Genomic DNA, 10,743 nt, shown 5'->3' on the forward strand with positions numbered 1-10,743 from the left:
AGCGACTCTCCAATTCACTATACTGCAAAAGTTGTTACAAGAGATTACAAATGAGCTACAAGGAAATAGACTTTAAAGTTTCCAAGAACAAACCATATTTTCTACCATAGTGTTTCTAAATATCTCCAAATCTCAATATATGAATCACACAAATCCAAAGTGTTTAGAAGTATTGTCTGATCCTTCTAGATAACTCCAAAGGTTTCGCTAAAATCCTAAACCCTTATTTCTCCCTTCAACTCTAAAATTCTCAATATTGTCACAAAATACAATAACATAAAAGATACATATTTATAATTGTTAAAACCCAACAAATCTGTAACAAAGCCCCAAAAACACACCCCATTACCAAATGAATCTATGAAAAAGCCCCAAAATATGTTAGTTCCGAAATATTTTTTCCTTCTCTTTTCTCACCTGAGGTTTTAATTATGGCATATTACAACATATTATATTGATTTAGTTTTTTGTTATTATTCTTGTTATTTTTGTTGAGATTTAATGATTAACGATTCTATTGATTAATTTTTTTGTTATTATTTTCGTTGTTTTGATTTTGTTTATTGTTGAGATTAATGTTTAGTAATTTTATTGTTTTTGTTTTCTTATTGTTGTGTTAGAAATATTTAATATCCTATATTGTGATGAAAGTTCTCAATGTTGTCGGTCAAAGTATGTGGCAAAGATGAAAATTTGGACTAACCGACTCTTCACTACAATTATAATTTCCAACCGTGGAGAAAAGTTTGTCCGACTAACTTTTCACCAAGGCTAGAACTTTCAACCGCGGGAAAAAGTGAATTGATTGACATTTTATAATGGTTGAAAGTTTCAATTGTGGTCAAATGAAATGTGTTATCCAATGTTTCACCTTAGCCCTTAACTCCGAAGAGAAAAACAGCGCAATTTCTATAACAATCTTCGTTATCACGTACACCCAAACGTTGTGAAATCTTTTTCCCAACTAAAGTTATAGAAAACTTTTGTAATAGACAGTAAAATTGAATTCAATGTCATAGTCTTTTGGAACAAACATTACCATACCTACTACAGTAGAGTAGAAGATGAAGCAATATCAATAGGAAGATTGTAATATTTATTCTAAACCATTGTTTTTCAGACCAAAATTCTCATTTCCTTTATCTATTCATGTTATTATTTATCCTGTCTCATACATACTATGTACAAATATATTTACTCAACAAAGTCATCTAATTCTGAATTACATGAAGAAATATTTTGGAATCTTATAAATCTATTTGTCAAACTCTGATACACCTTGGAGTGGGACACTGGACACATCTTCAATAGGTATTGGTTTTATGTATACACAATCAAATTCTCTCGTGGAACACAATAGACCTTGATAAAGCTGCAGGGTTAGCTTTCAATACTGATGAAGATGCATCAACCGCATGATTCTTCTTGTCACAGTTAGATCCAAATCCCTTGAAAATTTCTCCCCCGTTCTTGATTCCTAATGTTGACCATATAGAACTCTTAGCAACATCATTAGGGTCATCAAATCTCAGTAAAGTAGGAATCAACACTTCTTTGTTGTTGCTTTCTAATCCAAGCTTTTCTTTCTCTGAGTTGGAATGATTGATCATGTCTCCGTCTCTTGAATGTTTCCCTAATGTAGGTTTACTTGGGCCACAAGATTGTGTTGGCACAGACTGTACATTCCATAATGGTTGCAAAACGCCACCTAAGTATGCTATATTGGGAAGTGACACAGGATAACACATTGCAGGGTTCCATGGAAACTGTGATCCAACTTTCAGTTTTTTGTTCGGTAAAGTTGAGGAGATATCAGAAGAATTTGATCCAAAGGTCAAGACAGTACTCATTTGAGGATAATGCGAGACTTTAAAAGAAAAATTAGAAGTGACTTTGTTCTTACGGCGACCTGCTCCTACAAGCATCTTTCTGGCGGTTCCTCCGGAAGTCCAGTATCTCTGGCAGTTTTTGCAGAAGTGCCGGGGCTGTTTGACGTTGTAGTTGTTGTAGTAGCAAAACTTTGTGTCCATGCTTTTGCATCTTGGACATGGAACAATAATGTCTGGTTTCTTTGGAGATTTGTCTTGTGACACATCACTTTGTTCATCAAGTTTAGTGAAATTCTGTTGTGAAGCTTCTGTTTCAGCTGAGGGAGTGTTTAAATCCTGTATGCTTTGTTGTGAGACCTCATCAAGTGAAGAAGATGAAGATACAGATGAATGAAGACTATGATCAGAGAAATCTTCATGAGGAGGAGAAGAGGAAGAATCATTGGTAGAGACATAGATGTTGTGTGTCAGAAAAATGGTTGTACCGAAAAGTTTTATGGTTGCTGAATCATTAATCATATGAGACATGATTTTAATTTGCTGTGTAGAAGGATTTGTTGCTATTTAGTTAAGAGTTATGCAGAAGAAAAAGAGTGAAAGAGAGAGGGAGGTACAATAATTTGTGAGTTTCTGTGAAGAGTTTTATAGAGTGGAAAAGTTGTGTTGGAAAATGCCAGCTAAGAAAAGGGAAAGTTTTGTGAGCCACAAATTGTTGTGGTCTATAAGATCTTAGTGTGTAGTTGGATTGCCCCACGTACTTAAAAAAGATAGTGATACTCTGCCACGTCCCACTCCCACCCTTTTTCGCCCTTTTTATGTGTGGAGTCAATTCTTGCGCGAACAATTGGTATGACATGAGAGGCAGGGTTAAAATATTCAGGGAAACACAATAGTTTGTGAGGAATTAATTATTGGAACTAAGAGTGAGTGAGTCTTCTTCATAAAATTCTTGCATACAATATTGAATAATGAATGTAAAAATGATAACTTCCCGATGTTCTTGAAGGAAGTAATTGAGAACGATAATGCACATTGATGAATACATGTTTGGAGCTTAAGAAGTGTTTCAAGTAGTACAAATTGAGTATTAAGATCTGGGCAATAGTTAAATATAGTCGCAAAGAAAAACTTTGAAATATACAAAGAATAAAGGTTGTAAGGCTTGATAAAGGAATTTTGACCTCGAATCTTATTGCAATATCAAGTGTATTTTTTTTATTACTGTTTTTATAGGTGTGAAGTCAGGTTTCTCCAACTATAGGTTTTGATGAAGACAAATTAGAAGATAATATTCATAGTCAAAGGATGGAAACGCCTTGTGGTCAAAGGTAAATCATCAAGTGTTATATCTCTTTCAATATTATCAAGGACGACTTTGGAGCTTAAAGGTTAATCACATCTTTTTAGAGGTACAAGATTTATTTCTATAATTTGTTGTACCATAGCGATCAAAATACGTTGCTTTTTTCGATATTGATGCATTACCAAGTGTTTGTCATAAAAAAAAGTGTTTTAATCATTTTCTAATATATTTTTCTTTTTTGCATCAGGTGTAATCAATTAAACAAACGCGTTTTTGACTTCTTTAGCATGCAACATCAGGTGTAATCGGTTACACCATTTTGGTTAACCGGTTATTCAAACGAAAATTTTGATTTTTTGGAAACGCTTCAGCTGTAACCGGTTATCAATGAAACAATGACACTTTTTCACTCAAAATCTGATTCTAACGAACTTGCTATTACATTTTTCAATCATAGCATCTTTTCACAAATTCATGCTTGTTCAGAAAAGGTTTTATGTTGATATAAATACCTTTACATCATATTTTGTTTCTGACCTCTTTCTCAACAATTCAAACTTATTTTCAAATTTCATCAAAGTGCCTTGCATTGCAAACTTTTGTGTGAAACACTTTCCATTCAAATTTCACTGCATCATAAGGTTTCATCATATTTCATCTGAGCATCTTGTGTATAACATCTTGTGAATTATATACTTGAGAAAGAGAAGATCAATTCTAGCAATTGATAAAAGTCTTACAACTTCAAATATCTTACAAAAATCCAGATTGTGTTTTGTATACCTTACTGTCAAAGATTATTGGAAGCAAGAGAGTGAAATAGAGAGGATTGTTCTCTATTTTTACTTGGTTGTATCATAAGGTGATTTTCCTTAGGGATTGGTTAGTAACTTGTGTATAGAGACTTGAATAGGCTTGTACAAGGGTGTAACACTTATTAAAAATCTCTTACTGTTTAAGGGGACTGAAGTACTCTCAGATTATGAGGGGAACCAGGATATATCGTTGGTGTTCTTTATATTTCTGCATTTTACGGCTTTGTAAACACTATCAAACCAGAAAGTTAATAGTAAAGTTTCACTAAACCAAAAATCAGTTAAAGTACCTAACTCCCCCCCCCCCCTCTCTCTCTCTCTCTTAGGTTCACTCTACACTTACAATTGGCACCAAAGCAGAATAGAGGTAACATATTCCTAAAGATTCAGTATAGCTTTCGCAATCCAATTTCCAAAGACGGTGGAAACAACAATAAACCACTATTTTCTGGTGAATATTTTGATTTTTGGAAAATTTGCATGAAGGCTCACTTTGAAGCACAAGGAGAAGAAATATGGGATGTTGTGGAGAATATCTGTTTGTTCCTACAAGTGTTGTCAACGGTGTTGGGACAATAAAGATTAAAAGTTCATGGGATGAAGATGACAAGAAAGTAATCCTTTGCGATAAGAAAGCAATCAACATACTCCAAAGTGGTCTTAGCATGGACGAGTTCTTTCGTGCCTCTCAATGTACAACGACAAAGAAAATATAGGATACATCGGTAGAAACTCATAAAGGAAGAGCTGAAGTGAAGAGATCTAGATTGAATACTTTGAGTCAAGAGTACAAATTGTTTAGAATACAACCCAGAGAATCAATCCTTGCATTACAATAGAGATTTGTAGACTTGAAAAATCACTTGATTACTCTCGGTAAGAATTTTACTAATGATGATCTTCCTTTAAAGTGCTTAGGTCTTTAACTAGGGAATGACAATCAAAGGTGAAGATAATATTGGAAAAGAAAAATACTTTCTACCATGACGTTCGCATCCTTATTCGGAAAACTTCAAGAGTATGAACTCGAACTTGGAAGACTTGAAAAGCATGAGAATAAATAGAAGAAATCTGAAGGCATTGCTTTGAAAGTTGACACAAGAGAAGAACAAGAAGAAGATGTTTCAGAAGAAGATGAAAACTTCATGCTCCTTGTGAAAAGACTTGGTAAGTTATTTGGAAATAATGAAAAATCTTTGAATTATGCAAAAAGAAACAAAATTTTCAAGAAAAAGGATGTTTTCACTTCAGCACAAAATGTCACTTGCTATGAATGTGGAAAACAAAGACACATAAAGAAGGATTGTCCAAAACTCGCCAAGAAGAACGAATTCAAAAGTAGAAAAGAGAAAAAAAAAATCCAAAAGAGCCTACATTGTATGGAAAGACAATGAAATAAGTTCAACATCTGACTCGGAAAAAGAAGAATTTGCAAATCTTAATTTGATGGCATCACACCATTCTGATGATGAAGCTAAAGAGGTTAGCAGTGATTTTTCCCTTTAAGATAATGATGCACAAGGTTTTATAGATTAACTACTCAATGAATGAATTTTTTTTTGTATAAAATGGTGTCAAAACAAAAAAAAACAAATTTTATCTCTTGAAGAAAAGATTGACACCATGGAAAAAGATTTTAAAGTTGAAAAACAAAAACAAAATTTTACATGCAAAGAGTGTGAGTCACTTTCTTTCCAAATTGTCCAATTGAAAATAGTTCTTGAAAGATATGAAAAAGGAAAAATTGGATTGGATGGTGTCATTAGTCAACCAAGATATTCTAATGATAACAATGGATTGGTTATTCTAAATTTAATAAACCAAGTTCTAGTAAAACTATTTTTGTTAAGGCTAATGATCAATCCACTAAAGAGAAAATGAACAAAGCAAAGAATGTTCATCATTATCCTAAAAGGAAAAGATTTGTTCAGAAGAAATTTTATGTTTCTTTAGATATAGAAGTAATTTTGTTCTTAATTGTTTCTATTATGGTATAATTGGTCAAACACCTAATGCTTTCTATGTAAGGAACTTTAGTGTGGCAAGTGGGAATTATGTGTGGGTCAAGAAAGGAACTAACTATGAAGGACCCAAGGAAATTTGGATACCTAACAAAACCTAATTTGTTTTAAGGGTATGTGATAATAGTCCGTCATTGCATAAATTTAGTCGAAGAATCAGATGATAACAAGTGAAAGATGAGGCAAAACAAAGAAAAAAGATCAAAGAATAAGGAAAAAATAGCTAAGTTTTAAGATTGTGGACTTAGTGAAAAATTCAATGAAAAAGAGAAAAAAAAAGTGCAACTTCGAAAATAATCACATGCACCATCACGCAACATCACGCGTGCGATAGGGCCATAAAAGTTACATCGCGATACAAGTCATCACCCACGCGACAACCTTTTTTATGGGCTTTTCTGACGCGTTCTACTTCATTATGAAGCCAATAAAAGGAGATTTTATGCATTTTCACAAGGATTACGATTTGGAGAGAGCAAAACATGATTTGGAGAGCACCGAGGGTGATTCTTAGGGAATTTGAAGCCATTGGAGGCCATTACTTCCAGGGAATTCATAGGTTATCTTCATCTATCAATTGTGGTATTGTTATCTAAATTATGAGTAGCTAAGCTCCTCTAGGTTAGGTTGTGTTATGATGAACACATTTAAATATTTTTGGATTTTATGTTGATTTGAGTTTGTATGAACCTTTTGATCTCTAATGTCATTCAATTGCTTATTGATCTTAATGATTTTTATGTGAGATGTTTTTTTATCGGATTTTGGACACATAGAGAATACTAACCATTAATCTATGTGTTGGACCTAGTGTAATTGTTGTCATTATGCTGGTTGAATAGGAATAGGAGACCCCGAGTAGTGGAATAGGGAATTAATGTTATATACATCGCCTAACCCTGCTTACGCTGGTGGACTAGGGATAGAAATCTCCGAGTAGTGATTAGTGAGTTATTTCATGAAGGATCGACTATAACGGTTTTGTTAATTCATTGTGGGGTTATAGTGATAAGATCATTCATACAAGGCATCAAACATCAATAATAGAGGAATAAGGGATTCTAAAACACAACCTAGCCACTTTCATGATTCTGTTTAATTGAATATTTACTTTTCACACTAAAACTCGACCCCCCCCCCCCCCCCCCCCCCCGTTTTTACTAATTTTTATACATTGCACACATTTTGCATTACTTGAAGGCAATCCATGTGGATTCGATCTTTTTTATTACTGCGATATTATCGGTACACTTGCCGAGAAGTCATCAAGTTTTTGGCGCTCTAGTGCAGTGCTACTAAGGTATTTTTCTTTTTATTTGTATGCAAGGTCAAGACAATCATGCAAGATGACATTTATGCTACCTTTGAAAAGTTTGAAGCTTATGCAAAGGAACTTTCAGAAAAAATGCTCATTCTGGAGAATGCTAGAAATTATTCTGAACCAAAACCTTACAGTGATCATTCATGGGAGGAGGATTCATCATCTCAACTTGAAGAAACCTTGACTCAGTTTATAAAGATGACTTAACTCAATTTTAAGAAAATCAATATGCATCATGGAATCGTGCGAAGTAACATTGAAACATCCTTAGAGAACTTAGAGATGCAACTTGGTCAAATATCTAGCCAATTAGCACTAAAACTGAGATCTAGTGGGTATTTCTATGAAAATATGTTAGATAGTCCTAGAGATAAGGAAATTGAAAGAGAAGTTAAACAGGAAATTGAGGTATTCGATGAAGAGGAGTCAAAAAAGATAAAGAAGAATAAAAATGCAAAACACCTAATAAAGAGATAGAAGCAAAAAATAGAAGCAAAAGAGGTGAAAAAGATATGTGGGACAAGAGTAAGAATGCAAGATAAAGATTGTATCATTTTGGAGGCAGCTTCAATTTCAATAATTCGTTCAGACTTAGATATACAACTACAATATCTTCAACAAAATATTAGTCATACATCTAGCAACGAGGCTAATAAAAGAGGATAAATAGATGAAGTATTGGATGAGATTTATGCCTTGTTCGATACTATCAAACTAAAGAGAATATCGAAGAAAACCCTTTAATTTCTGAAAATGATGGAATTCCTACCAAACAAAAGGAAGAAGAAGGATTATGTGTTTTTCTTGTCATATATGTCGCCCTAACACAAAAATCAAAAGGTCAAGCTTAGGACCTTAAAGAAACGTTGGATGGGAGGCAACCCGTCGGTTATACTAGTTTTATTTTGTTTTGCAGAGTTTACATTATTTTTGTTACAGACCTTCTAAAAGAGGAATTAGCTACTCGAGCATAACCCCTCCATGACAATCTATGTTTTCTTTAATAAATAAGTTTGTAGCTGTGTTTTTTCCAGATTTGCAAGTTTAGCACTTTAGCATTGAACAAATGATTCAAAAGACACTTGATCATCACAATAGAAACTAGCAACGTGAAGGCGAAGGATGAGGAAAGAATCAACAGACTTGTACTTAACCTATATAAACCTCATCTAATAAGGTTTGGGCAAAATAATTTCCATCATTCACTTTTGTTTCTTTATGAGTGTATCCATGCATTATTATTTTATTTGGTTGATCTATTTCCGATTAAGTTTATCTGGTTTGACCATCACACAGTGAGGTAGTTTTTTGTTTACAAATTTGAGCCTTTTTAAACTACCCTATAGTAATCGGTATATTCATTGCTAACCACTTTTAGCTTTACCCTTTCTTTCGACGACGTAGCCTAAAATTCTTAGCCATATGACTTGAAAGATTTTTTCTTTCCACCCTCTCTTTGGAGTTAGGTAAAAGTATAGTTCATAAAGTGTATGAAAAGTATTGATTTTGGGGTTGCTCTTGGAAGTGAGAAAATTTTTAAGTTTGGGGTTGGGGTACTAGAGAATATTAGCCAAATTTTTTAAAATTTATGAGAAAATAAAAGAAGTGGAAAGATTTTTCTTCAAAAAAAAAGAAAAAAGAAAAGAATGATAGCATAAGAAGGACCAAAAATCTCGAGTACCATCAAAAAGGAACAAAGAGGTATGATGATAGAAGGATAACTAGGCACCTCACTCCAAAGGTTTAAACCTACTTTCCTAAAAATATCCTACCCAAACATAAGTCAAGTTACAACCTGAAAATACCTTTAATGTGTGTGTTGTGATTTCTGTGATGAACTCTATTAAAACATGATCAAGATAAGCATAATCAATATTGCATGTATATTGAGATATCACCCTATCTATTGAGTGAGTTAAAGTGAGCTAAGAGACAGGTTGAGTACTCGTGAATGTTGATGACATTTTTCAAATTTGTCGGATATAAGTTGGAAGCTAGAACAATGGTCAGGTAAAAGAAATACTTAATTTGGTGATGTTCAATTATTATTTTGCGACTTGTTGTCTATTGAAATATGCAGTTGCATGTGAGTTACTTGAGGATAAGTAAAGATTCAAGTTTGGGATTGTGATGACAATTCATCATTGCATAAATTTAGTCGAAGAATCGGATCAAAACAAGTAAAAGATGAGCCAAAATGAAGAAGAAAGACCAAAGAATGAGGAAAAAATAGCTAAATGTGAAGATTATGGACTTAGTAAAAATTTAAGTGAAAAATAAGCAAAAAAGAGTGCAGCTTCCGAATTAATCACATGCACCATCGCGTGTGCGGTAGAGCCATAGAAGTTGTATCGCGTGTGTGATGCAAGTCATCAAGCGTGCGATGGTCCCTTTTTCTGGGATTTTCTGACGCGTTCTGATCCATTCTGAAGCCAATAAAAGGGGATTTTCTGCACTTTCACAACAGTTATGATTTGGAGAGAGCAAAGCACGATTTGGAGAGCACCAGTGTGTTTTTTAGGGCATTTGAAGCCATTGGAGTTCATTACTTCAAGGGAATTCATATATTATTTTCATCTATCAATTATGGTATTGTTATTTGAATTATGAGTAGCTAAGCTCCTCTAGGTTAAGTTGTGTTATGATGAACCTATTTCAATATTGTTGGATTCTTTGTTGATTTGAATTTGTATGAACCTTTTGATCTATAATGTCACTCAATTGCTTATTGTTCTTAATGCTTTTTATGTGAGATACTCTTTTAATCTGATTTTGGACACATTGGGAATACTGACCATTGGTGTATGTGTTGGACCTATGAAAATTGTTGTACTTACGCTAGTTGAATATGAATAGGAAACCCTGAGTAGTGTCATAGGGAATTAACATTTTATACATCGTCTAACCCTGCTTACATTGACAGTCTAGGGATATAAAGCTCTAAGTAGTGGTTAATGGGTTATTTCGTGAGGCATCAACTATAACAATTTTATTAATTCGTCGTGGTATTATAGTGATAAGATCTACATCTGCGTAACAGCCTAATATAAGATCATTGTTCCTAAACCATAAGCACACTTTGAAAGTCCTCTAAGATATCTGAGAATCCACTCCACTACTTCGCAATGATCTTTACTAGGGTTAGAGAGAAACCGACTAACAACACCAACAACGTGAAAAATATATGGTCTTGTGCATAACATAGCATACATAAAACTACCAAATGCATATGCATATGGAGCATTCTTCATATCTTCTTTGTCTTCTTCACTTGTAGAACATTGTTCACAATTGAATTTGAAATGACTAGTAAGTGGAGTACTCACGGGTTTTGAATTTCTCATGTTAAATGTAACACCCTAATTTTATTAAGTTTTTATTTTGAATTATTGGTGATTTATGATGATTTTCGGTGTTTTATTTAATTATAATTGTGTGCAATTTATTTAGTTAT

General features: G+C 33.5%; 1 protein-coding gene across 1 annotated transcript; it reads right to left on the reverse strand.

The window, feature by feature from the left end:
* Positions 1-1,170: 1,170 nt before the first annotated feature.
* On the reverse strand, positions 1,171-2,429 carry LOC127121422 (cyclic dof factor 3-like). The gene has a single exon (XM_051051917.1). The coding sequence runs from the start codon at positions 2,355-2,357 to the stop codon at positions 1,335-1,337; it is 1,023 nt and encodes a 340-aa protein (XP_050907874.1). The 5' UTR covers positions 2,358-2,429; the 3' UTR covers positions 1,171-1,334.
* Positions 2,430-10,743: the final 8,314 nt, after the last annotated feature.

Source organism: Lathyrus oleraceus, chromosome 2, assembly GCF_024323335.1.
Source record: "Lathyrus oleraceus cultivar Zhongwan6 chromosome 2, CAAS_Psat_ZW6_1.0, whole genome shotgun sequence".
NCBI classification, from domain to species: domain Eukaryota; kingdom Viridiplantae; phylum Streptophyta; class Magnoliopsida; order Fabales; family Fabaceae; genus Lathyrus; species Lathyrus oleraceus.

What these genes read in the sequence shown, in the direction of transcription:
- LOC127121422 (XM_051051917.1), bottom strand. Translation starts at nt 2,357, where the DNA reads ATGTCTCATATGATTAATGATTCAGCAACCATAAAACTTTTCGGTACA.